Raw genomic sequence first — 24,417 nt, forward strand, 5'->3', positions numbered from 1 at the left:
TTACTTTTTAAATCACATTAAAAATTAACAAAGTAACATGTATTGTTTATAATATTTAATGTGGCTCAATTTTACCAACTTATTTTGCATAATATATTTTAAGACAGTTCTTCCCTCTTCTGCTCCATTTTGTTAAAATCACGTCTTGATGTTAAAAAAAAGGCCATCTTTAATGAGCAAAATAATGATTTTTGTACTTATGAAAATTAATAAGTAAAACATCATGATATGTGATATTTCTTTCCTTTTGCAAAACTCCATTAAAGCAGTTCAGTGAGTTTGGAAGCCATCCGCCTGTTCATTTTCAGTTCTATCTTGCGCTTAATCAGTGCAGTGATTATAATAGTGATGATAACATCACACTCCTGTGCTCAAAAACCTAGATTACTTTCAACATTGAATTGAGTGCTAATAAATGCCAGACACTGAATTAGGGGGAAAAATCTATATTTTCAAAGAATAAGCCAGTCTCAGTGGACATAATGGAAGTATTTTTACAAAATGCTCTTTATGTTTATTTTATATAACCCTGTTATGTACACAGTAGAGGAGTAGATAGTTCAAAACAGGCAGGCTAACTAGTGACACCTGACTTCTGCCCTCATGCTCTCACTGATGTACTGGTAGATTGAGTGGTGGTGTTCAAAACTGCCCTGGAAAGAAGGGACGTCTATCATTGTTCTCACTGGGCATTTGAGATAAGAATGGAAAAGCAGAAATGTGACTCTAAAATATGCTTGCTGGTCCAGACAAGAAGTGAATAGAAAACATTTATAAATGGCCACAGCAAATTTCCATTTGAAGGTCTGAGTTCTTTGCCAGGAAGAAAACAGTGAGCCATCATGTTTCTTAACATGCCAGAGAACCTTAAAAACCAAGGATCGTATTGTTTAGAGTAACATATCACAGTAAGGAACTAATTCACACTACCACTTATGATATAAAACACTCTGAAAGTCCTACCTAATATAATAAACCATGAAACAGAAATAATAAGTATACCTTTGGGGAAAAAATAGAGCTTATTTTGACTTAGCACATTTGAAACATTTTTAAATCTTACAATATTATAATAAGCCTTCCTGGTTCATGAAATGTGCATAGTCACATCATGATGTGTTTTCTCAAAAGCAATCTTGATATTTAGGTTTTTATCCTCACAGGTAATTTCACTGGACAAATATATCCACTGAGAATAATTATGAAAGCATGACCCAAACAAAGGATATACAGACAGACAAAACTGCTTGATGACACGAAACACCAATCAATAGAGGCGGTGTTGCAAAGCCTATGACCTTGAGTTAAATTTTTGTGGCCTAATATCATTAGCAGACTTTTCCTCTAAGGGTACTTTCCAGATACAGTTAGGAACATATAATTAGAGCCCAAGCAGGAAGAAGCAGTATTACTGGGCTGAGGAGACACTGATTGGAGTTTGGGTTTGCCAGGGTAGATAGAAACTGGAGAGCACAATCTTAGGGAGGAGAGGGTCACAGAGAATGGAACCCTCAAGTCTCCATTAACATCTCCAAGTTGATGTCTAAACTTCACATGCACAATATCCGACTCCAGGAAACTTAGTAGAAAATGTCAGCAAGAAGGCTAAGGAGTTGTGGATTTCATCAGCAGGAAACAGAAATTAGAGTTCAATCTTGCCAAGTTATTGTGGGTTTGCAACTACTCCTATAGAGCTCAGAAAGCGACAAGTCCTAAAAGTAATGACAAAACTGAAATGGTTCAGCCACAATATAAAATCTGTATAAATAAAAAGAGTGATAAAACAAAGTGGGTGAGATGTTGATAATTGGTAAATCTTGCTGAATGCTGTATAGTTCTTTGTACAATTTGAACAACCCTCAGAATGTTTGAAATTAATTCAAAATAAAAGAAATACACGGGGATATTGATTATGATGGCATTTAATCTTTAGATTATTTTTTAATCTTCTAATCCCTACGCATATTGTATTTCTCCATTTTGGTCTCCTTTAATGTTTCTAGCACTCATAGTTCAACTTGAATTCATGAGAGTCCCAGCTTGTTCATATCACATTCACTTGGGATTTTCTGTCTTTTTACTCTTGGTCATTCTGGTGTTTGAGTGGTTTAAATCTACATGTCCATGCTGTTTATTAATTTTGTAGAACTGGCCACAAAAATAAAATGATCGTACATTTTAAAATTTAGTGAAAAAAGATCTGCTGGTCTAAGAAGGCCAGTGAATACCAAGCAGGATTAATAAAACACATTTAGGTATCAAAGTAAGATACTTGCTAAGACAAACTGTTGAGAGCCGATGATATAGGCAGAACTTTAAAAGCAACCAGAGACAAATACTCATTATATACAGAGCAACAATGGTAAGAATAATGACTGACTTATTAAAAGTAATAGAATCCACAATGCGATGTAACAAAAATTTGAAGTGCTGAAAGGAAAAAAAAAACCCAAACTGTCAAATCAGTATATATTTCTATAACCAATTAAAATATTTTTCAAAATTAAAAGTCAAATAGTGATATTTTCAGATTAAAAAGAGCTAAGAAAATTTGCTTCCAGCAAACTCACACTACAAGTAATGCTAAAGGAAGTCTTCAGTTTGAAGGGAAATGATAGCATACAGAAATTAAGATGTACATGAAAGAAAGAAAAGCATGACTGGAAGTGGTAATCATGTAATATAACAATATTTTTTTAAATTTTTTGCTTTTAAATAATAAAATGCCTAAATAATAAACATTAGCAATGTATGATGCACTTTATAATATATACAGAAGGAAAATATATGACAAAAATAGAATGAAGTCCTACAGGCAAGAGAAATTATATTGTTGAAAGATTACTGTAATAATTGTAAACATGTTATAAACAATTATAAAATATATAATGTTAATTCAGTTCACAGTATAATAGGTTAAGGATGAATTATAAAGGACATAAATTCAGATATTTAAAAAATATGCAATTAACAAAAAAGATGGGGCTTCCCTGGTGGCGCAGTGGTTGAGAATCTGCCTGCTAATGCAGGGGACACGAGTTCGAGCCCTGGTCTGGGAAGATCCCACATGCCGCGGAGCAGCTGGGCCCGTGAGCCACAATTACTGAGCCTGCGTGTCTGGAGCCTGTGCTCCGCAACAAGAGAGGCCGCGATAGTGAGAGGCCCGCGCACAGCGATGAAGAGTGGCTCCCACTTGCCACAACTAGAGAAAGCCCTCGCACAGAAACGAAGACCCAACATAGCCATAAATTAAAAATAAATAAATAAATAAAAATTAAAAAAAAAAAAAAAAAGATGGTAGGAAAGCAGAAACAAAGGTATGAAAATAAATGGGGCAAAAGAAAATAAGAAAATGGCAGACTCAAATCCAAGTATATCAATAATTGCATTTTATATGAATGGACTTCACATTCCAATTAAATGTTAAAGATTATCAGACTATATCAATAATTGCATTTTATATGAATGGACTTAACATTCCAATGAAATGTTAAAGATTATCAGACTGGATAAAAAAGCATAAACCAACCCTGAGCTGTTTACAAGAACTGCATTTTTACTATAATTACACAGAAAGACTGAAAACAAAAGGATGGAAAAAGATAAACAACAAAAACACAAACATAAGTGAGTTGGCATGGATAAATTTGGATCAGGCAAAGTACACTTCAAGCAAGTAGTATTATCAAAGATAAAGGTGATGTTTCTTAATAATGAAACATCAATTAATCAGAAACATAAAAGATAATTGGCCATGCACCTAATACTTGCATAGAAATAAATGAAAAAATCGACAAATGTAAGAAGAGAACTTTTTAAATGGAACTGTTTAATATTCTTCTAACAGTAAGAATTGGAAAAAGGAGATACACAAATTGTAATGACAGAGAACTGAACAATACCATCATCATCTTTACCTAAGATTGCAGAATACTATACCCTGTAACTAAGCAATACACAGTTTTTTCAAGTATTAAGACACATTTACCAAAATAGTTTTTAAAATGAAGTTTTTTCCTAAAACCAATAACACACAATAGCAACAAATCTTGATTGTATTCATAGAGGAAAAATAGAATATATACTGGGGGAGAATGCAATTTTAATTTAAAAAAAAACTTTTGTTGTTAGAAAGTACTGAGGGAGTTGAAACTTTCACAAAATAACAAACATATCACTTCCCACTGTAGGAGAAGAAGGCCTCTTTCCCCTTAGATTTGCCAAGTTACTTATTCATTAACCTTGAACCCTTGTTTTTGCCTCTGTTTTTTAATGTATAGTTCTAACTATGATGATTTATAGCAATCACATCACTAGGAAATTCTGGCCTAGAAATAGAATATTTACTGAGGAAATTCCACTAATTATAAATTTAATAGCATATCTAGAGTGACCACAATTACTTTATGATTTAAATCAGTGTAAAGAAGGCTGGACAATTTTTAGAATAACTTTCTAACACCTTTCCCATGAACACCACCAACATAGCTATAAGACCCTTAACGTGAGTTATTAGGATTTATTGTGGACAAATTACAAAATGTTTGCACGAGGAAAGTTTGAATATTTGTGATTATCTGGTAAAAATGTCTGTGTTCACTGGAATAGGGAAATATGGCAGTTCCTAAATTACCAAATAAACAAACATTAATTTAGAGAATGATTCCAGTTTAGGTGAAAGTTTAGGTATTAGGAATTCAGTCCATTGGGTAAGAAAAACAATGTGTCATCTTTCTCCTAAATTGAGACTTCTATTGGGTCTTTCTCCTAGCAGACCAGCAATAATAGCATTTTGCTTACTGTAGATAGAGAATTTCCTATCTACAATAAGCTATTTCTGTCTATTTCGAAGATAAGGACCAGTTCATCTTATTGACTCCTATTTTTAGGACTCAGCATAGTGTCCCACATTGTAGGTGTTCAGTTTTTCAAGCTAATTGAACAGTAATGCACAGGGTTAACATCCACATTAAAATACAGTGATAAATTTAAAAATAAATATCCAACATACAAATATCCTATGTTGTTGAAACATAGGATAGTTTACATAGTCGTATGTAAATGACTTTACATTTATACATAGTCGTATAAATTTTCTGAAATGCAATTGACTAATATACATCCATAACCTTAAACTCATTCATATCTTTGATTCTGTGAAATTCACTTTCAATAATTTATCCTAAATAAAGATAATTTTTTTTGAATTTTTGAATTCTATTTTATTTATTTTTTTATACAGCAGGTTCTTATTAGTTATCCATTTTATACATATTAGTATATATATGTCAATCCCAATCTCCCAGTTCATCCTAAAGATAATTTAAAACACACTAAAACTTATCAGGTACAAAATTTTTATCACAGAGAGATGTGAGTGTGTGTGTGTGTGCGCACACACGCACGTATAAAACCAGACAGTCTAAATAGAACATTTGGAAATTTTATAAATGATTATGATTATGTATATGACATAATATGACATGACTAATATTGACATTTTAACAATATCCAAAAACACAACATTGAATGAGAAAGGCAAAATAAAATATTCATGAACAATAGAAAATCAAGAATGTTAAGAAAATATAACTAGTAAATAAGTAGAAATATGTAAACAATTTACCTTGTCTTGGTATGCTTATAGTTATCTTTGATTTTTTTAAATTAATTTTTAATTTTCTAGACCTGTTTTTTTTTGTAGGTAGCACAAATTCCTTTTATTATAATGATAATAATGATAATTATTACTAATAATTATAATTAATGATGCTTGTGCTTAAATACTTTCCCCTGTCGCTCTCCCTGTACCCTCCTGAAGAATCTACTACTTCTATTTCTTTCTTTTTTCTTTTGTTTTCTTCTTTTTTTAACACTGATGAGTATGTAAGGGTGCATTTGATCCTCTGAAAGTTTGGAAGTAGAGGAAGAGAATGTTGGAGTATTGAAACAGTTCAAAAGCAGCGAAATCGGTGGAAGATATCAGGAAAAATCACACATATAATTGGCAATCATACTAATAAACATTTTCTACCACATTCTAATATTTTTTGAACAGTTTTTTACTTATATTCCAGAAAAAATATGCTCACTAATATATTTTAAATGAAAATTTTTCTAGAAGTAGTTATAATTCCTAATTCAATCAGCACTTATTTAACTTTTAATTCTAAATACCTGTGGTAGTTACTTTGGAGTGAAATGATTCTAAACTGTATGTGCTGTTTTGAGGTCCTAGAGCAAAATGGGAGGGGCTTAGTTACAATTAGGGCCCTCGAGTATAACAAATATAGAAAGGGAATCAACTTTGGTGTAACATGTGTCAAGAACAGGAAATATATTTCTTTTAATTTTGCTCTTTCTGTGCTTTATAGTGTCGATCTCTCAGGACCCAGATTAATAAATACTCAGTAAAGATCTATTGAGATATCAACTGAATATTAATTTTGAGTAAATATATTATGTCAAATATTTTGAGAAAGAAAAATACCTTAAATCTAACACTAATTCAAATCCCAAATGTCACAGATTCTAGGAGATAAATTACTAGACCAAGATAATTAAAATTGTGCCATAAATAAGGTTTTGATAGATGATTTCATAACTTTGACAGGAAATTCTAGCTGGGGAGAATGAAGATGGGCTTTATGTAGGAGGATGTACTTGATGTAGGACTTAAAGCAAAGAGAAGAGATGAGATTATGGAAAAGGATGTTAGATACTCTGTGGAAAAGGGCCTGTGAACATGGTCAGATAGAGGTCAAGTATTTGGAAAAGGAAAGCTTTCACTTTTTTAGGAGCCAAGGCTACCTAATTATGGGAATATAGAACACAGGCAGGAATACACAATGATACTGAACACTGAAAGCTACCTAAGTAAATTTAGGTTATTTTTCTATATACATTTTGTCCAAGAGATTGATATCATTCAAGAAACAGTGTGTAATATATTTTTGAGAATTAAAAATTAAAGTCAAGTGAAAAGACTATATTTAGTGTGCTGATGCAGTGGTGCAGAGATGTGGTATTACAGTACTGGCAGTGAGGGGATTGGCAGTAAGAATGAAATGATAGCACTCTATTGTAAAAGTAGATTTTGTAGAATTCAGTATGAAATAAGCTTTTGTAGACTGTCCTGAGCGCCTAGCTTTAATGCTTAATATTTTTCTCATATGTTCTTAGTTTTAAACAATGAAACTGTAAAGAGTTTTTTGGGATACAATGTGCCCATAAATCAGAAGCAGCTGGTACATATACTGCACCATAAGTAATGACATTCTAAAACCTTTATAAAGATCCTTTATTTAGATTCTGAAAAACACTATAATGTGCTATAAACATTTATTAAATATCCTTCAGGAAATTTCAGACTTTATTTCTGTCTCTGTACAAATCATACTGCCATACTCTAAAAGCCTAAGAGAAAATCGCCTATCCAAGAACATCATTTTATATATGCTTGGGGAAAATATCCATATTTAGTACACACATTAACATATGAAAGTGCAAGAGAGAGAGTCATCCCACCGTTTGATACTCAGTCGAATATAAACCAGACTCCTAACGATTTGACAGCTGGTGTTTCTGTTTCTCATCATTTTAGTTAACACCTACACCAGTAGTATCCAGTTGTAACCAAGAGTTTCATGAATGTTAGAATTCCCTTCCAGTTCAGAATTCTATGATTATACTTTGGATAATTTCAGCTATGGAATAGTAAACGTTTTGGAATTAAAACTATGAAAAAATGAGAGCTAATTCTGTAAAAAAGATACCTTATTGAATTTAGATGGTGACTATTTATAGGCAATTCGACAATTACACTTAGCAAATCAAGTACAAATACATATCTCTGGGACTTCCCTCGCGGTCCAGTGGTTAAGATTCTGTGCTTTCAAAGAAGGGGGCGCAGGTTTGATCCCTGGTCAGGGAACTAAGATCCCACATGCCGCGCGGAGCGGCCAAATAATTTTAAAAAAACACATATCTTTTAACTGAAATGTATTGGTCAATTAAGTTGATATTTCAGAATTATTGTATGAATACTGTTTCCTTTAGAAATGATAAATACTATCTCTGTAAGTTTATCTCTTCATGCAATAAATATGTTTTAACAACCAGATTTTAAAATACTTAAATCTGCTCAGTTCTCAATAATTATAAACAAGTGAGCAATTGATTATTAATCCATGATAGCTATGGATTTTGCAAGATCTAGATCTAATGTGTAAAAAATCAATTGCATATGAAGTTTCTCTAACAGAATAGTAGGAGACTTTGCTATGCTTCTTGTTAAATTTAATTCTTCTCTTGAGCAGTATTACTATTCTGCCCAAGTAATTCAGTCACATGTGTCTATTCAAATTACAGTGAAACTACATGGCAATTGTTATTACTTTGTAATCTTCCTGAGTAAGAACCAAAGGTGTCCCTTATTACAGAAAACAGAATTAGTAAACTTCAGTTTGCATTATTGTGAAAACAAAAGTTGCTCTTAATTTCAACACTTCTGACTTTTCTCTCTTATATTGCAAACATCTGAAATGACATAAAATATTCTACAGTATTTCCTTATAAAAAATCCTCATAATTCATCCTCTTGGTCCTTTGGTACACCCTGACACTGAAAGCAAATTGATCATCCCAGATTTGTGCTCCACCCACAGTGAATTTGTACAAGAGAGTTTAACACAGATTCACATCCCATGCTGTGTGTAAAAACATCTCAGCATGTTTGGGCGTTTCATAGTAGTGGTCTAACTTCATCCCATTAGACTAATGTTTGTGTAGATGTGTGCATGTGTGTTCACATGTGTGTTTGTGTTTCTTTTATCTTGCCATATGCAATCCTACCACCTTGGATTTATCCACGTACAATTTTTAATTTTTTTACTAGCACTTCCTATCTACAGACCCAGCTCCCACCACAATCCTAGAAAATATCAGAAATATGGAGTTAAGAAATCTTAATGACATTTTAATTTAACTTTTTTGATAAATTATTCATCAGCAGAGACCAATACATTTTAGTAACTTTTGGTATATTGCAATTGCATTTTGCTTTGCTTCATATAACACACTGAGTTATTATTTACCCATAACTTTAAATTTCAAAGAAAGTTTTTTTTAATCGTTTAGATGCACATGCATAATATTAAATCATATCTAGCTGATTAATAAGGAATTAAGTCCACAAATTAGTTATTTTATTTTGAGGCTTACTATGGATACTGACCTAAACTAACTACCTGAATAAATCACATTCCCCACACTATCCTACCAAAAGAATTTACAACATGCCTTCTGCACATCACCATTTGTCAAATATTTTAAAATAATCATTAGTGATGTGGAAAGCTGCTGTAAAAAATAACTATAACTTTCAGCTTCTAGACTTATATAAAAATTCTTACCTTGCCTACATATTGTGTGTCTGTACCTGTGTACTCTTCCAACAAGAAGAATTGATTCCACATCCAGCCACGCTTGGTGCGATGTAGCGTTTTACCATCATCTTCTGTCAGACCCACTATCCTTTCACTTTTAGCTTTTTCTTGAAATGGGATAGCATCAATTGCATGAAACATATAGGTCCAGATGAATAGTGGTAGGCAATGATAAGTCCTCATTATCTGCAGCTTCAGCAGGAAATCAAATTCAATGTACTGTCTGTTTCCCCTGAAAAGTAGTGGGAGAAAAATGGTTTATTAGGTTGTGTTTCATTTTCACATAACCTGTAAACTATAAAACTTTTCTGAATGTTATTTAAATGTTATAAATAATATATCATTAATACATTATTTTTCCATGTTACATAAGTGAACTGTCATTAAAAACTCATATATCATACAGATAAGTAGGGAGACATATATAATACAAATAAATAGGAATTTAACAGCTGACTTTACTACCACTGTATTACAGCATGTAAATGTGAATATATTAGTAATTCAAATATTCATTATTTTGAAAAGATAAGCTCCATAATACATCAAAGATCATATCAAGTGTTCCTAAAGTCCTCAAGACTAATAAAAGTAGAATATTTATTAATATATACATATATATGAATAAGAACACTGTTTTCTGTTCACAATCTACCAACTTTTGTAAGCTGTTCTCCTCCTCCACCTCTTCCTCTTCTTCTCCTCCTCCTTGCTCTTCTCTAATACGTTGAGATGTTGCCTCAAGGCAAATTAAATGATACCAAATATACTTTGGATTGTGTCTAGCATTACCTAGCACTGTACCATGTTGATCCTTTACAATCAATAACTTTTTTTCCCAAAAATCAGTTGAGTAAGTCACTCAAATTTATTTGAGACTGAGGAGAACATGCTCTCCTCATGTTCAGGAACATTTTATCTGATAATTAAAAACAACACCACATATATTTCCTAAAATAATAAAAAAAAAACAGAGCATACAAAATTGGTATTGCAAAATTAGATATGAGGTCTTACCTATGGGATAATTGATCCAGAATTTTGAAATAAACAATGTTTTTCTATTGAGATAGTAAGTTGATTCTTCTTGAAGTAAAAATAATTCATTTGGTATTTCAAAATTAATTTTATTTATTAGTAAATTTGTTTAATTAGTAAGGGATTTAATCTAGAAGATGTGAGATATTGCTGCTGCTGATAATGATTTGATAAGCAATAAAAACCCATCTCCAACTAGTGTAGGCAAACAAAAAAAAAGAATTCATTGGATTATAATATCAAGTTGTGGAAAGGAAAGAATGAAAGGAGTAAAGAATCAACTGGGCATTTCCTGCTTATGAAAACTAGAATTAGGGGCTTGAATACTTGAGCTCTCTCTCTGTCTCTCTTTTCTCTCTGGCTTTGACCTAAGCCTTCTCAACCTGATGAAATATACAAATATATGAAGTTCAGATTTAACATCATCCAATCCAGAAAGCAACTGATGGTCTTTTCTATCTTTAAAAAATTCTGGAAATGGACTCTAATTTACATGGCTTAGGCCAGATGTCCAATGCTGGACCATATATCTGTGGATTCAGTTGCAGTTATCAAGTCATAAAGGTCAAATATAAGCATCTAGCTTGACTTTATCCCTTATTATCTGAGACTTTTGGATATTTACCCACATCACTATGTTTCAACTACTTCTTGTATAAAAAGAGAATAATCAGTTCCTGATTCACAAGGTATTGTTATTAATTTATTTGAACTTTTATCACAAAGTCATAGTTATTTGTAATACAAAGATTTATTTAATTTTTACAGCAGCATATACCTATGAGAAAACTGAGGTGTGAGGAATTTAAGTAATTTGACAAAGATCATACAGATAGTAAGTGTTGGAGCTAGTTTTTAGATCCACAGCTTTAAACAATATTTTTTACGTAAGATAATACATGTAGCTTATAGTAAGTTACCATGGTGCTAGCATACAAATTCTCAACATGTTAGTGTTTTCATTAGCAACACCGTCATTGCCATTATCAGCCATGTTTGCTTCCAATATAGTCATATATATGTATTAATCTGTCACCAACATAGCAGAGTAAAGAATGGATGCTTGCTATTGGTACAGAGCTATTAGCTTGTCCAGCTATATGTACCCTAGTTTCCATACCTATTATTTAAAAAAATGTTCTTACTTAACAAAATACACATATGTGGCCACAAATTTCTCATTCGGAATGAGAGAAATCAAAGTCACGTTATTGTCTTTTACTCTGAAATCTTGGGCAATGATAATTATTCTTGATGGTAGAAATTTTCACATATTGAGGTATGAGGAAGTCATTCTGGCTTATACATGGTTTAACTTGAACTTTATGCTAACTAAAAGAGCGTATCCATGGCTTATTGAACATGCATTGTACATCTGCTTTAACCATTTAAGAAAAGAGTGCATTTAAAAACCAAAATGGAGTAATTGTGGTTCAGTCATCCAAAATGGAGATGGGTGGCCATTGAGGACATGGTTTTAGACACTTTCCTGCATCACTGAGAACTTGAATTTCCTAAACTGTATCAGACTCAAGGACACCACCCGCATTCTCTAAACAACATCTCCTAGCAGCTGCAACATTATGATCTCAAGGTCTCCCCTTGAAATTATACAACCATTTTGGACCCCAACCAATCCTTGCTTAACAAGGATTGTTCTTCTTGCTAGCTCCAATCCTAATTCTTGACAAACAGCTTATGTAATTTTTTAACATATAAAGGTTTTTGCCCTTAATAAGCCTCCTTCATTTCGTAGTCTGGCGGAACACAATTCAAGTTCTTGAATCTATGTCTTTCGGGCTAAAGTCCTCAGCTTGGCCCAAATAAAACTCTTTTTATTCTTATTATAGATTGTTTATTGATTTTTCCATCAACATCCTTATTTTAGATTGTTTATTGATTATTTCCATCAATTTTATGTGGCTATTACCAATCCTGTAAACTACTGGAAACTGGTAAATTTAACCTCAGCCTGTAAAACTCTGAAATAAATGTCAGAACACTACAATGTCAAATAATGCTTACAAAAAGTGTCATGGGAAAGTAATATCTAATGCCCAGTAGATTAGAATATGCCTGCATTTTATTGATCAGGGATGGTGCAGTAAAAAATGAGCAGCCAGAGAATCTCCAGAATAGCTGTTAATTCACTTTGATGAAATACAACAAATTCCTTAGTTGACTACTCTGGGTAACCTGGTTTCTTCCCACTGGGAAATTTCCTTTGGCCATCGTCCTTGCTGATGACACTTGCAAGAGAAATTGAAGAGCATTCTTCATTTCCTGTGGCCTGTTCTATGATGCCCACTTTGGGTAGAATGTAAGCCTTTAAGCAGAAAAGTTCAGCTGTATATTAGATGGAGCCAGAGACTTAGGCAGAGGCCAGGATCCCATAGGCCACTATAAGCTATAGTAAGAAATTTGTTTTCATTTCCAGTGCAAGCAGTTGGAAGACTTTAACATGCCATGTTTAGAAAAGATCAATCTGGCTACAGATTAGAAAACAGGTTAGAGGATAGGAAAGGCTTTGGTTAAGGGGGAGACAGTTAAAGTCATCACTCTAGTGCAGAAAGAGATGATGATGGCTCATAGAGAAGTTTGAAGTGGACACTGTTACTCTACTCAGGTTTCCTTTGATTCTTTAATATGGGCAACACACACACACACACACACACACACACACACACACACTCTGCATGCGCTACAATTTTTGTATGCTTTGCTTCTAATGGCCTGCACCTGCAACTCTTTAAAGGACTTCCCTTGGCTACTGGAGCCACTTTGCTCACAGGCACAGGGAGCCTAAATGCCTGCAGGTTTACAGTTGTCTCCCATGGAATCCCTGAGCCATTGTCTAACAGGTACAGAAGTATTAAAACCAACATGTTATTTGCATCCCAGAGCTCCCCTAAAGAATCATGCTGGGCTTCCCTGGTGGCGCAGTGATTGAGAATCCTCCTGCCAATGCAGGGGACATGGGTTCGATCCCTGGTTTGGGAAGATCCCACATGCCGTGGAGCAACTAAGCCCGTGCGCCACAACTACTGAGCCTGCACTCTAGAGCCCGCGAGCCACAACTGCTGAGGCCATGTGCCACAACTACTGAAGCCCGCACACCTAGAGTCCATGCTCCTCAACAAGAGAAGCCACCACAATAAGAAGCCCGTGCACGGCAACGAAGAGTAGCCCCCACTCTCCGCAACTAGAGAAAGCCCGCATGCAGCAACGAAGACTCAATGCAGCCAAAAATAAAATAAATAAGCAAATAAATTTATTAAAAAAAAAAAAAGAGAAAAAAATCATGCTAAGGCTGGAACTGACTGAAACTATACTTTCACTTGGATTCTTCTTCCTGTCTTGCTTTCCCACTCTCTCCCTTTCCCACTCTCTCCCTCACTTCCTGACCTAGAAGCAATCTGTTAACCTATCAGTTGCACCCAAATCCTTGCCTCAAGGTCTGTTTCTGAGGAACCAGACCGAAGACCAGAGTAAGATCTTCATAGTCAATATTCAGAAAAGAAAATACTACTTTCTCATGTATTGATTATAAAGGATTAAATAAAGGAGAAATAAAATATAACTCCTAGATTATTAGTTTGTGAACTAGGTAGATGATTGAGTTATTTTTGAGTGTCATTTATATCAGGGGAAAAGAAGATCTATTAGAAAAATAAAGAATCATTTTTCTTCTTGTTTTTGGTCAAAATGAAGTCATTTTTATACTGCTACTACTAACATTTCAGATAATTAACAATAGGAAGCAAAGTGATCCAGTGGTCTACTGATTTTATGTAATTTAATTTATATATTTATGGCAACCTTTTAAAATAGACCCTTTTATAATCCCTTATATCCCTCATATTATTATAAGGAAACTGAGGCACAGAGAGGTTAAATGACTGCACAAGTTCATATAAATAGCAACAGAAAGATTGAAAATTAAATCTAGGCACTCCCTTGCACTGGGGCTCTACTGCTCTAGAAATAGCCTACTAACATCTGTGATGCTGGCAACCAACATTTACTCTAACTTGCCTTCTGTGTTGTAGGCACTGTGCTAAGTCTTTTTTCAGACACCGTTTCTTTAACACTCCTTGTAACAATATTATAAGGAATGCATGACCATATTAGAAAGAGGGGTAAACTGGGGTTGAAGTAACTTGCTAAAATCACAGAATGGCAGGCACCTGTGGGAAAGTGAAAGGCGTCCAGGATTTGAATTCTGTCAGACTGATGTCAATGCTCCTGATATTAATTGTACTGCTGTTAAGTAATATTGCTCCATATTCACCCACCTGGAAGCCTCCTTCAGGAGCTTTACGTGCTTGCCCAAATCAAGTTTTTGCCTTACTTATACTCTGACCTTGAACAATCTTACCTGGCCCATCCATAGTCAACTCCTTCTCATTATTTTCAGTTTCTATATCATATTTTGCTTTCTTGCAAAGTCTTCCATAACAACATTTTCAAAAAGAGCTTACCCAACTTCAGTCTCTACTGATTTATTTCATACCATCCATTTATTTCCTTCATATAATTTACAATGATTTTAATTATACCTTTCATTTAGTGGATTATGTTTGTTGACTGTTTCCTTTAGTTATAATGTAACTTGTATGGTGGTGAGATATTTTGTAAATCACTGTGTCCTACATGAAACAATTATTGACATGCCATAGGTAATTAAAAATATATTTGTAAAATTAATTGGTTAGTTGATTCATGCCTAAAATGGATAATCCTAATTTGAGCCTGGGATCACATATGAGATTGACAATATTCAATTGCCAAAGCAAGCTGTTAGAGATATAGAAAGAGTTTAACTGGGAGGAAATGTGCCTTTTAAAAGAGTTCTGGTGTTTTTTCTAACAAATGAAATCCAGTCTGCAGTGAAGTAAGAGTAATAGTCATAAAAGTTTGCATAACATGGGATTACGTATGAACTTCACGAAGTGATTGGTATAAATTATAGAGTGTTTGAACAGTGAAGCCCTTTTATTAAATACCTTCTTCATTTTCCTCATAATTCTAGGCATAATTCTTTCACCTTTAGGAAAAATTAGTGTGCCTCTCCCGGGCCAATTTAACACCTATACATTCCTCAGCTCTTAGACAAAAGTGCACATTATAAAGGATTTTTGTTGCATTTGTTTTTAAAGTTAGCAAGCTCTTATCCCATAGGGTTTATTAAAAATTCTTCATATCCTTTATTTATTCAATAGCAACAAGCTGATTACTAAATTTTTCTATGGTTAATTATCTCTATCAGCCTTAAATGCTCTGCATTTTAATCACATTTTTTGTTGATAAATAAATACCATCAGATGCATTATGAAGTATAATATTTTAAGTTTGGTTTAATTTTGATTTTGTAATCAGGGAATTCACTTGAATCTTGTTAACTTTAAAAACTGAAAATTATTTTATTATAATTCCCTTGTTCTCTTAATTATATTTCAGTTGCATTTGTGAAAAATGGCTGTTGGCTACTTGTGAACCAAGAAAAAAATGTAAATTATTGTAATTAAATAGGATGTTCAGCATATAAAATCCACATCCAAAATTGAATTATATCATTATTTCTTATCACTATAATTTAAACTCAGATAAAGTATTTTCATTACCTCAATCATGTTTTTCAGGCAAAGTTTCTCAGATAAAATGTACATACAAAACAAGTGTATGTGATTGATTTTAGTATATTATCATTTTAAGATTTGTAGTCAACAAAGTACTTCCACATACATTAACGTATTTATCAAAAAAAAAAAAAAAAAAACTTCTGGGCTATAGGCATATTTTCTGAATCCTTTTCCAGATGAGATATATAAGGTTTGGAGAGATAAAGAAAGCTATTTGTGATTACGCAGTTATTTTGTGGATTTGGCAAAAGGCGTACATATGTTGTTTGATCTTTCCAACACACTATTGTATTTTTTTATACTATTTGGTAAGATAAGTCTGAAATTTCAGCTAGTTAAATGACACATATACAAAGAATCAATTCTGTGAATATGAACAGACACCAAAATTACAAGTCTTTTAAGTCTTGTAATCAAGGAACTATTTAGGGATATATGTTTTAACATATCTGTTTTTCATAGTAATTGATAATTCTTACATTTATTATATAAAAATATGTGTATATATATATGAAATTGATCATTTTTTGTAATATTTATTTAATTTATATATGTTTGCTAAAATAATTCACTGATTTTTTGGAAGAATTTCATGTCCAATTATTATCCCATTATAATTTGGGATTCTATCTTTATCTAACTAAATGTGATAAAACTGTTTCAAGAAAAACAGACATTAACGGAATAAATATGAGCTGCCAGCTTTCTATAAGCATCCTTAATAGTTTCCATCACTAAACTAAACTTTAAAAATTTAGCTTAAGGTCTTCTCTAGAAATCTGAGAGTATAAACCAGTGTCAGAAGAGAAGCTCTACAACAGGTTTTGCCAATATCCTACCAAAATAACAATAATAACATTATACATAACAGGATATAAATATATATATATAGGATTATAGAATATAAAGACATGTAAACAACTTATTGCCAGCATCTGAGAAAAATAAACACTGTAAGAAAAGTGGAGCTAGATTAAACAATAAATAATGGTGGATGATTCTCTATGATTTATGGAAAACATATCACTTTCAAACAAAAGGAGATAGGCAAGCAGGTTTTTTCCCAGTATCAGTCCCCTGAATGGGGATCAAGGGGTGAAAACTTACATATGACCCTCTGTTACGAAGATGCCCCCTTTGTAGTTGGCCAAGATACTACTATATCTATACAATTAAGGCACCCCCTATAATACAACAGGACAAAGAAAAAATGGGACACATTAGGGGGTATTATTTTGGACATATTTTAATTTGGAGATATGCCTTATAAGTGAATCATCTTAGTTATGGTCAGCGATGGAAAAACTTTTAGGAGAGAGCTATGTTCACAATTTCTTTAAGAAGGTTGGCTATCAAGGCATTATTGATGTAGGGAACAAGTGGAATTTGATATTATCACAAATGGGGATATTTTTAGTCTGTGTGTTCTAAAACCCTGGAAACTGGACAAAAAGTTTTTCAAGTTGGTGTGGCAAAATGACATAATATGCAGCATGAAATTGGGCTATAATAAAACTAAGGGGACTGCACACCATTTTATTAGCGTAAGCACATGCAATAACACTTTCATCTGAGGGAAAAAACAAAAAACAAAACACAGCAGAGAGTCTATGAAGATGTAGGAAATCAGATACAGAGAAGGCTTTCCACAGGAAAAAATAATTAAGCTAGTATAGAAGTTAAAATTTCCCAGTCTCAACACCTCTCGCAGTCTGTGAGCCACTTGTTTTTCTCTTCCTGCACCTTAAATTTCTGCTCTTTTTAAATTCACCAATAAAGAGTGAGAAACCCTAGGCCCCCACTCTCGACCCCAATAAAAATAGAACCCCAGACCCATGCACTAGCTATCGCTCTCTCTCTCTCTCTCTCTCTCTCTCTCTCTCTCTCTCTCTCTCTCCAACTCTTCCTCCCCAAGACCTACATGTGTGCTCCTAGGTGTGCCATGTGCTTTCCAGGAGTTGTGAGTAATAAACCTTTGGGGTTGGGGTTTTTTCCCCCGAGTTTTCTGATGGTTATTGCTGAGGGTGTTTTGCAATCATAAGAACCACAAGTGCTGGTCTAGCCGCGACATTGCTTATCAGTAGGCTCAGACTAGCACAAAATGTAGGTCAATGGGTAAACAAATTGTGGTATACCTATATAATATTATTCAGCGATAAAAAGAAATGAGCTATCAAGTCACACACACACAAAAATGAGGAAACTAAAATGCATAGTGCTAAGTGAAAAACTAAAATGCATATTTCAAGTTCGATAAAGCTAGATACTGAATGATTCAAACACTATGACAATCTGGAAAAGGCAAAAGTATAGAGACAATAGAAAGATCAGTGGTTGCAGTGGTTTGGGAGGAAGATAGTAGGGATGAATAGGTGAACAAAGGTGAACTTTAAAGCAGTGAATTCTGTATGATACTGCAACAGTAGTTACATGACATTATACATTTGCCAAAACCCATACAGCATTACAGCACAGAATAAACTTTAATATATGCACATTAAAAGATAAAATCATTTAGGAATTGGGGACTGGAGAGGTGAGGTCCAAGAAGGAGTGCAGACTACTACAAGATAATCTAACTTTAAAATTTTATGACACAACCTGAGTGAAAGGAAGGGGAGGGAAAGGTACTGCCCTAAATAACTCTGGAAATGAGTCAAGTCTCTAAGACTAAATGGGAAGAAATTACATATATGCACTGCATTCTAGTTAATAAAGTTGTTTCTTCTGAGGGTATAGGTTAACAATTATGCTGTTCTACATTTATACTGAAATTGAATAATTAAGTAAATGGATGGCAGATATTGGGAGTTACATTTCTCACTGTTGTGAGAATTTACAGATAAGCAAGGGGAGGAAGACAGCCTGATCCATGTGGTAATGGATTAGAGTTGGAGAAGTCAGTGAAAACTCATGTACTTTAATATTATTACAGATGGCTATATATTGAAATATTTATAGATATGTGTATACGTACAAGGTAGTCTACACACATGTGTATTTCTTCCTCTGTTAGCTGAGATGGCCTAGCAGCAATACCATCCAGTACGAGTGAACTCACCTAGCATCCAGATCTTTGTTTCTAATACCATTTTCTAATTAAAGGAACCAGGGCTCCTTGGAGAAATGTCTGATTCTAGAACTAAAGCAGGAAATATACAAGATGAGGCAGTAGCATCTTATAGTGCCAGAAGCAGTGAAGCAGTGCTTAACTCACACACACACACACACACACACACACACACACCCCTAAAACACTACACCATCCCTTTAACCCTGCCCACACTCTCCATTAAGTCCTTCCCAATCATTCAGTATGTCATCTGTTTCCTGAAAACATCCTGACAGAAACCCTGGGGAAAAGGTAAAAATGAACTAAATGTCTAAGACTAGGAAAAGGGTAAATAAATCATGCAATTTACATGTAATATGAGGACATATCATGAAGTCAACAAAAAAATCCATGTAGTAATTCTTTCACCAGATATATATAAAGTGCCTACTCTTTTTCTAGACATTTTTCTAGGTGAACAGAATAGCAGTTTCCTTAAGGAGTTTATATTCTAGGAATGTGCTCTACATGTATAACAAAAGAGAGTGTGTTTATGCCACATCCCTGAATAGGTTACTGACATTAGAAGTCAGTTATTGAATAATATTTAATCTATCAGGAAAATGAAAGAAAAATTTATATTTCAAATTTTTAATCAGTGGAGAAAGGTGTAAATGGATTTTCTACCTGTGGTTTCATGTCAGCTTCCAGTGTCAAAAATGAGCATCAGAGCCTGTCAGATGCAACTTAATGAGTGTCCCACATGCATCAGCCTACACTGTTTCTCATTTAACAGAGAGCACATAGTGCTAAAAATTGTCCATATTTAAAATTGTATTTGATTTGACATAGCTTTTTTCCTGAGTTAGCTCTAGAAAGCAATAGTTCAGACCAAACTGTTGGCCAGCTTATGTCTTAGGGTGGAGCAGGAGAGAATGGGAACAAGTGGGTGGGTTGTAGGATGTGCTTGGCAGTACCGAGGAGAGGAGGGTAAATTAAATAGCTATGAAAGATCAAATTACAAAACAAATATACAAGCATTTATAATAATTACCACAGTACAGATGACAAGTTAATATTATTATCAAAAATCAAGAGACTATTATGGATTTTAAACAAGAATTTTAACTTTTTTGTTTCATGAACCTTTCTGTCAGTCTGATGACAGAATAATATTTTTAATGCATGAATTAAGAAATAAGATGTATAGTATTAAAAAGGAAATCAATTTTATTAAAATATAGCTATCAAATTATTTTTAGAAACTGGTTGTTATAAAATAATACCTATGCTTCTTAAGTAATGCAATAAATAACAAGACCTAGCAGCAGATCTGATTAGTTCCAAAATTGCAAAGAAAAAATGAGCAAACAAGATATTTAGTATGATATTTTATTTCTGCTAATGATAAAGTCACAGATAGCTCTAATACTTCTGTAGATGGATACCCATAAACATAATTTGGGGAAATGTTAAACTTCAATTTGAGATTAGTACAGATATTAATGTAATGTTTCTCAGTTTAAATTTATGGACTCCATGTTTCAAAATAAAAGGGACTTAAAATTTGAAAAAAAAAATATGTATTTACATTGACATTGTAGATGTAGACAGAAGAGTGGAATGAACAGTAAATATGGGGAGAGGAATAGGAGTTAATATCCTGAGTGTGTCACTGTTTTAATGAGCTTAGGTGAGTTTATTAACTAGACTTTATTTTCATCGTATCTAGAATGGGAATCATAAGCTTACCTTAACAGGAGATATAATAATTAAATAAAATCGTGTGTATAAAAAGAATTTGAAATATAGTAGATCCATGACACATAATTAAAGTCTTCCTTTCCTTCAAACTAACCTATTGACTAGGTCATTATATAATTATATTCTATTAATGTGCAATAAAACATTATGCATTTGCCTAGAAAACTATAAGTGAGATTTGAGAGGGTTGTAAACTATTACATTAACCATTTTACAGGCATAAGCACATCCGTGGTTTACCCTAAGTGCTAATCTGGAATCTGTAGTAGTAGACTCTATTGTGTTCCATGCTGATCTCATTTACCATGTCAATCTACTTACCAGCCAGCTGCTCTGAGGTTTGCCTGCTAAGTGCCTATAGCCTCTCCCTTCTGAGAATTTTTCTGGACTGATGAGAACCACTAAACTAGGGTGTTTTCTTCCTCCTTCTCTCTCCTGATTCATTCCCTATTTACAGTTTCCTCCTGAGAAGCACGTTTTCAGTCAATCACCTGTACTTAAATCCAATTCTCAGACTGATTCTAGGGAACTACCTAAGATTATCTTTATGGTCCGAATGAGCATTTGGTCTGTTAGAAGGGCGCCATTCACCTATTCAAATATTTGTCTGGTGCCTACTATTGCCAGGCATATAGCACACTTTAGGTGCTTGGGATACAAACAAAACATGCAGAAAGAGAAACACTATCCAATAAACACAATAAATATGAAGAACATATAGTAGAAAGTATTCAGTGCTATTGATAGAAAACATAGAGCGATACAGTGGGATATGAATATAGGGGCTGGGCAGGGGAAGGGAAGTGAAATCCCAGGTTGGTCTCATTGAGAAAGCGTTGAGCAAATACGTGAAGAAAGGGGAGCCATCCAATTAGATATGTGGGGGATGTTCTTTCAGTCATAGTAAAAGCTAGATCAAGGGTCCTACAGCAATAGAGTGCCTGGTTTGTTTCAGTTGTGTCTATCTGATCGAAGTAAGTGAGGGAGAGAGTATAGGAGAAGCAGGACAGAGCAACTGAAGGAGTTGGGGGTGGGGAGGGTTCTTGTAGCCCAGAGAGGAATGTGTATGAAGGAGGAGGTAGTGACATCAAGCCAAGTGATCAAAACTATGGGGACTGGAAGTTGACCACTGGATTGAAACCATAACCTTCACTATGTAATTAATATATTGCAATGCATTTATGAACAAATATAGACTGTCTTTTACCTGGATTATTCAGGTGGTCCCTAAATGTTCAAAAAATCAAATGGTCTATCTTTTAATTCCTAGAAGATGCCACAATCTCTCTTAGTGACGAATACATTTGCAAATGTTCTAATATCTGTCATGATTTCATTTTTCTGTAGAGTCAGCCTTGAAAACTGTTCAAATATTAAGATTCGGATTCTTACAGGTCATTGTTTGAGGCATGACCTCTGGCTCCCAGATGCCTGGTTTCAAGTCCTAGCTAGGTGACCCTGAACGTGTTATTTAATCATTGGTTCCCTGGTTACCTTGATGTGCCTGTTGTATTATTGTTGCTTTTTTTAGTGTTTTGAGTTAAACTGGTTGATACACATAAACTAAATGGAATAGTGCCTGACTATACTAGTTTGAATGGGTTAGTTAATACAATGATAACATTATATTAAAACAATAATGTATATTTCTCACACACACAGCAAGTTTATCATAGGTCAGCTAGTGAAGGTCGTTCTACCTCATCTTTATCAGAATTTCAGGCTGAGGGAGACATGCTCCAATCTCTGCTTCTACCTTTGCCAAGGCAGGAAAAAAATAACTTTGGCATTCGGTCAATTCCATTAACTTTTCATTGACCAAATCAGGTTGCTCTGTCTAACTTCAAAGGTATTGGTGAAGTACCTTCCTACAAAACACTCAGAAATATTTGGTAAATAACAAGGATGATCATTATAATTAAAGCCCTAGCTACCAAATATAAGGCTGATTCTTCCTCCTGGAGAAAAATATACCAAAATACAACTCACAGGTCACATGCAGACTTGTCATCAAGTTCAAATTGAGGGATTGTACAAGGGGGATAGCATGCAGTAGTCTGTACATCAAGTCCAGATGAAGCTTCACATGACCTGAGACCTATGAACTAAAATAGTATATCTGTTCCCCACACATGCAACAAATAGGTTGAGACAGGGGCAATATAAACATAATGCTTTTCTTCTGAAATCCATGGCAATTTTGAAATCATGTTTGCATATCCTACTATCCTGGCAGTGGAGAATTAGGCCACAATTAGACCTTATTCTTCAAGTCTGGTTCCTGAGAGGGTCTCCCTTGTCCACTGTTCTTTGTAGCTCTTCACCTTCTGGAATTCTTTCATATTCATTGATCTCACTGACCACAGCTGAAGAAGGCAGTATGACTCCTTGACAGTTGAAAAAAAATTCTTAGCCAGTTTACTGGCCGTGGAAATTGATAGCCTAAAGATCATTTTCACAATGAGACCCAGGTTTTTTGGTCTGGGCTCGTGGTTTTTTGGCAGTACTACTCTTAAAAACTAAATCCGCTTTTTCTATTTGGCTCTTTTCAGTTTCATGTGTCAAGAGACACTCATAGAATATTTTCTACTTATACATACTTAGATTTTCTATACTTATTTATTTTCTTATCACTGCTCCACAGGTCTTGCTATGTTAACTTGATTTTAGGTTCCTTAGTCTTATTGGGCTTTACAGGACAAACCACAGCTTTAGTGTCTTTAACATGAGAAATTTTGTCCAAGTAGAAGGATTTATTGGGAACACTTAACTGGGTCCTGAATTATTTGCTGTAGGGTCAGACCACACAAGATGGCTGTTCACTTGCTCTCTGTACATTCCTTGCTAGACCAGTGCCTGCTTCACCTATACCCTACTCACATTACTGAACTTCATACATATTAGCTCCAGGCCCCAGCTAATGATTGTTCTAGCTTTATTTTTTTTTATTTTTTATTTTTTTAAAAGATTTATTTATTGATTGATTGATTGATTGCTATGTTGGGTCTTCATTTCTGTGCCAGGGCTTTCTCTAACTGCGGCAAGCGGGGGCCACTCTTCATCGCGGTGCGCGGGTCTCTCACCATCGCGGCCTCTCTTTTTGCGGAGCACAGGCTCCAGATGCGCAGGCTCAGCAGTTGTGGTTCATGGGCCCAGTTGCTCCGTGGCATGCGGGATCCTCCCAGACCAGGGCTCGAACCCGTGTCCCCTGCATTAGCAGGCAGATTCTCAACCACTGCGCCACCAGGGAAGCCCCCTGTTCTAGCTTTAGATTATAACATCTCTACTATGATAGCTTATCAAAGGGGCAGTGAGGGGCATCCCTCTCTGCTGGTTTCCCTGGTAACCCATGAGCCAACCTGCCCTCAATTCCCCCTGTAACTGGCAATCTCCCCTTCCCACCCTGGAGCGAAGACTGCCACCAGGTCCTGCCCGCCTTCTGCAACACGTGGTGTCCTCCAGGACCTTACTTCAG

General features: G+C 34.4%; 1 protein-coding gene across 6 annotated transcripts in view; it reads right to left on the minus strand.

Annotated features, from left to right (window-relative positions):
* Positions 1 to 24,417, minus strand: part of CDH9 (cadherin 9) — a 139,728-nt gene that overhangs the window by 79,016 nt on the left and 36,295 nt on the right. For all 6 annotated transcript variants that reach the window (XM_082382951.1, XM_082382952.1, XM_082382950.1 and 3 more), the window contains one exon: positions 9,414 to 9,678. In XM_082382951.1, coding sequence (XP_082239077.1) covers positions 9,414 to 9,629 — 216 coding nt within the window. In that variant the 5' untranslated portion in view covers positions 9,630 to 9,678. The remainder of the gene's footprint in view (positions 1 to 9,413; positions 9,679 to 24,417) is intronic.

The sequence above is a fragment of the Balaenoptera borealis genome (genome assembly GCF_965194805.1).
Source record: "Balaenoptera borealis genome assembly, chromosome: 2".
Lineage (NCBI taxonomy): Eukaryota > Metazoa > Chordata > Mammalia > Artiodactyla > Balaenopteridae > Balaenoptera > Balaenoptera borealis.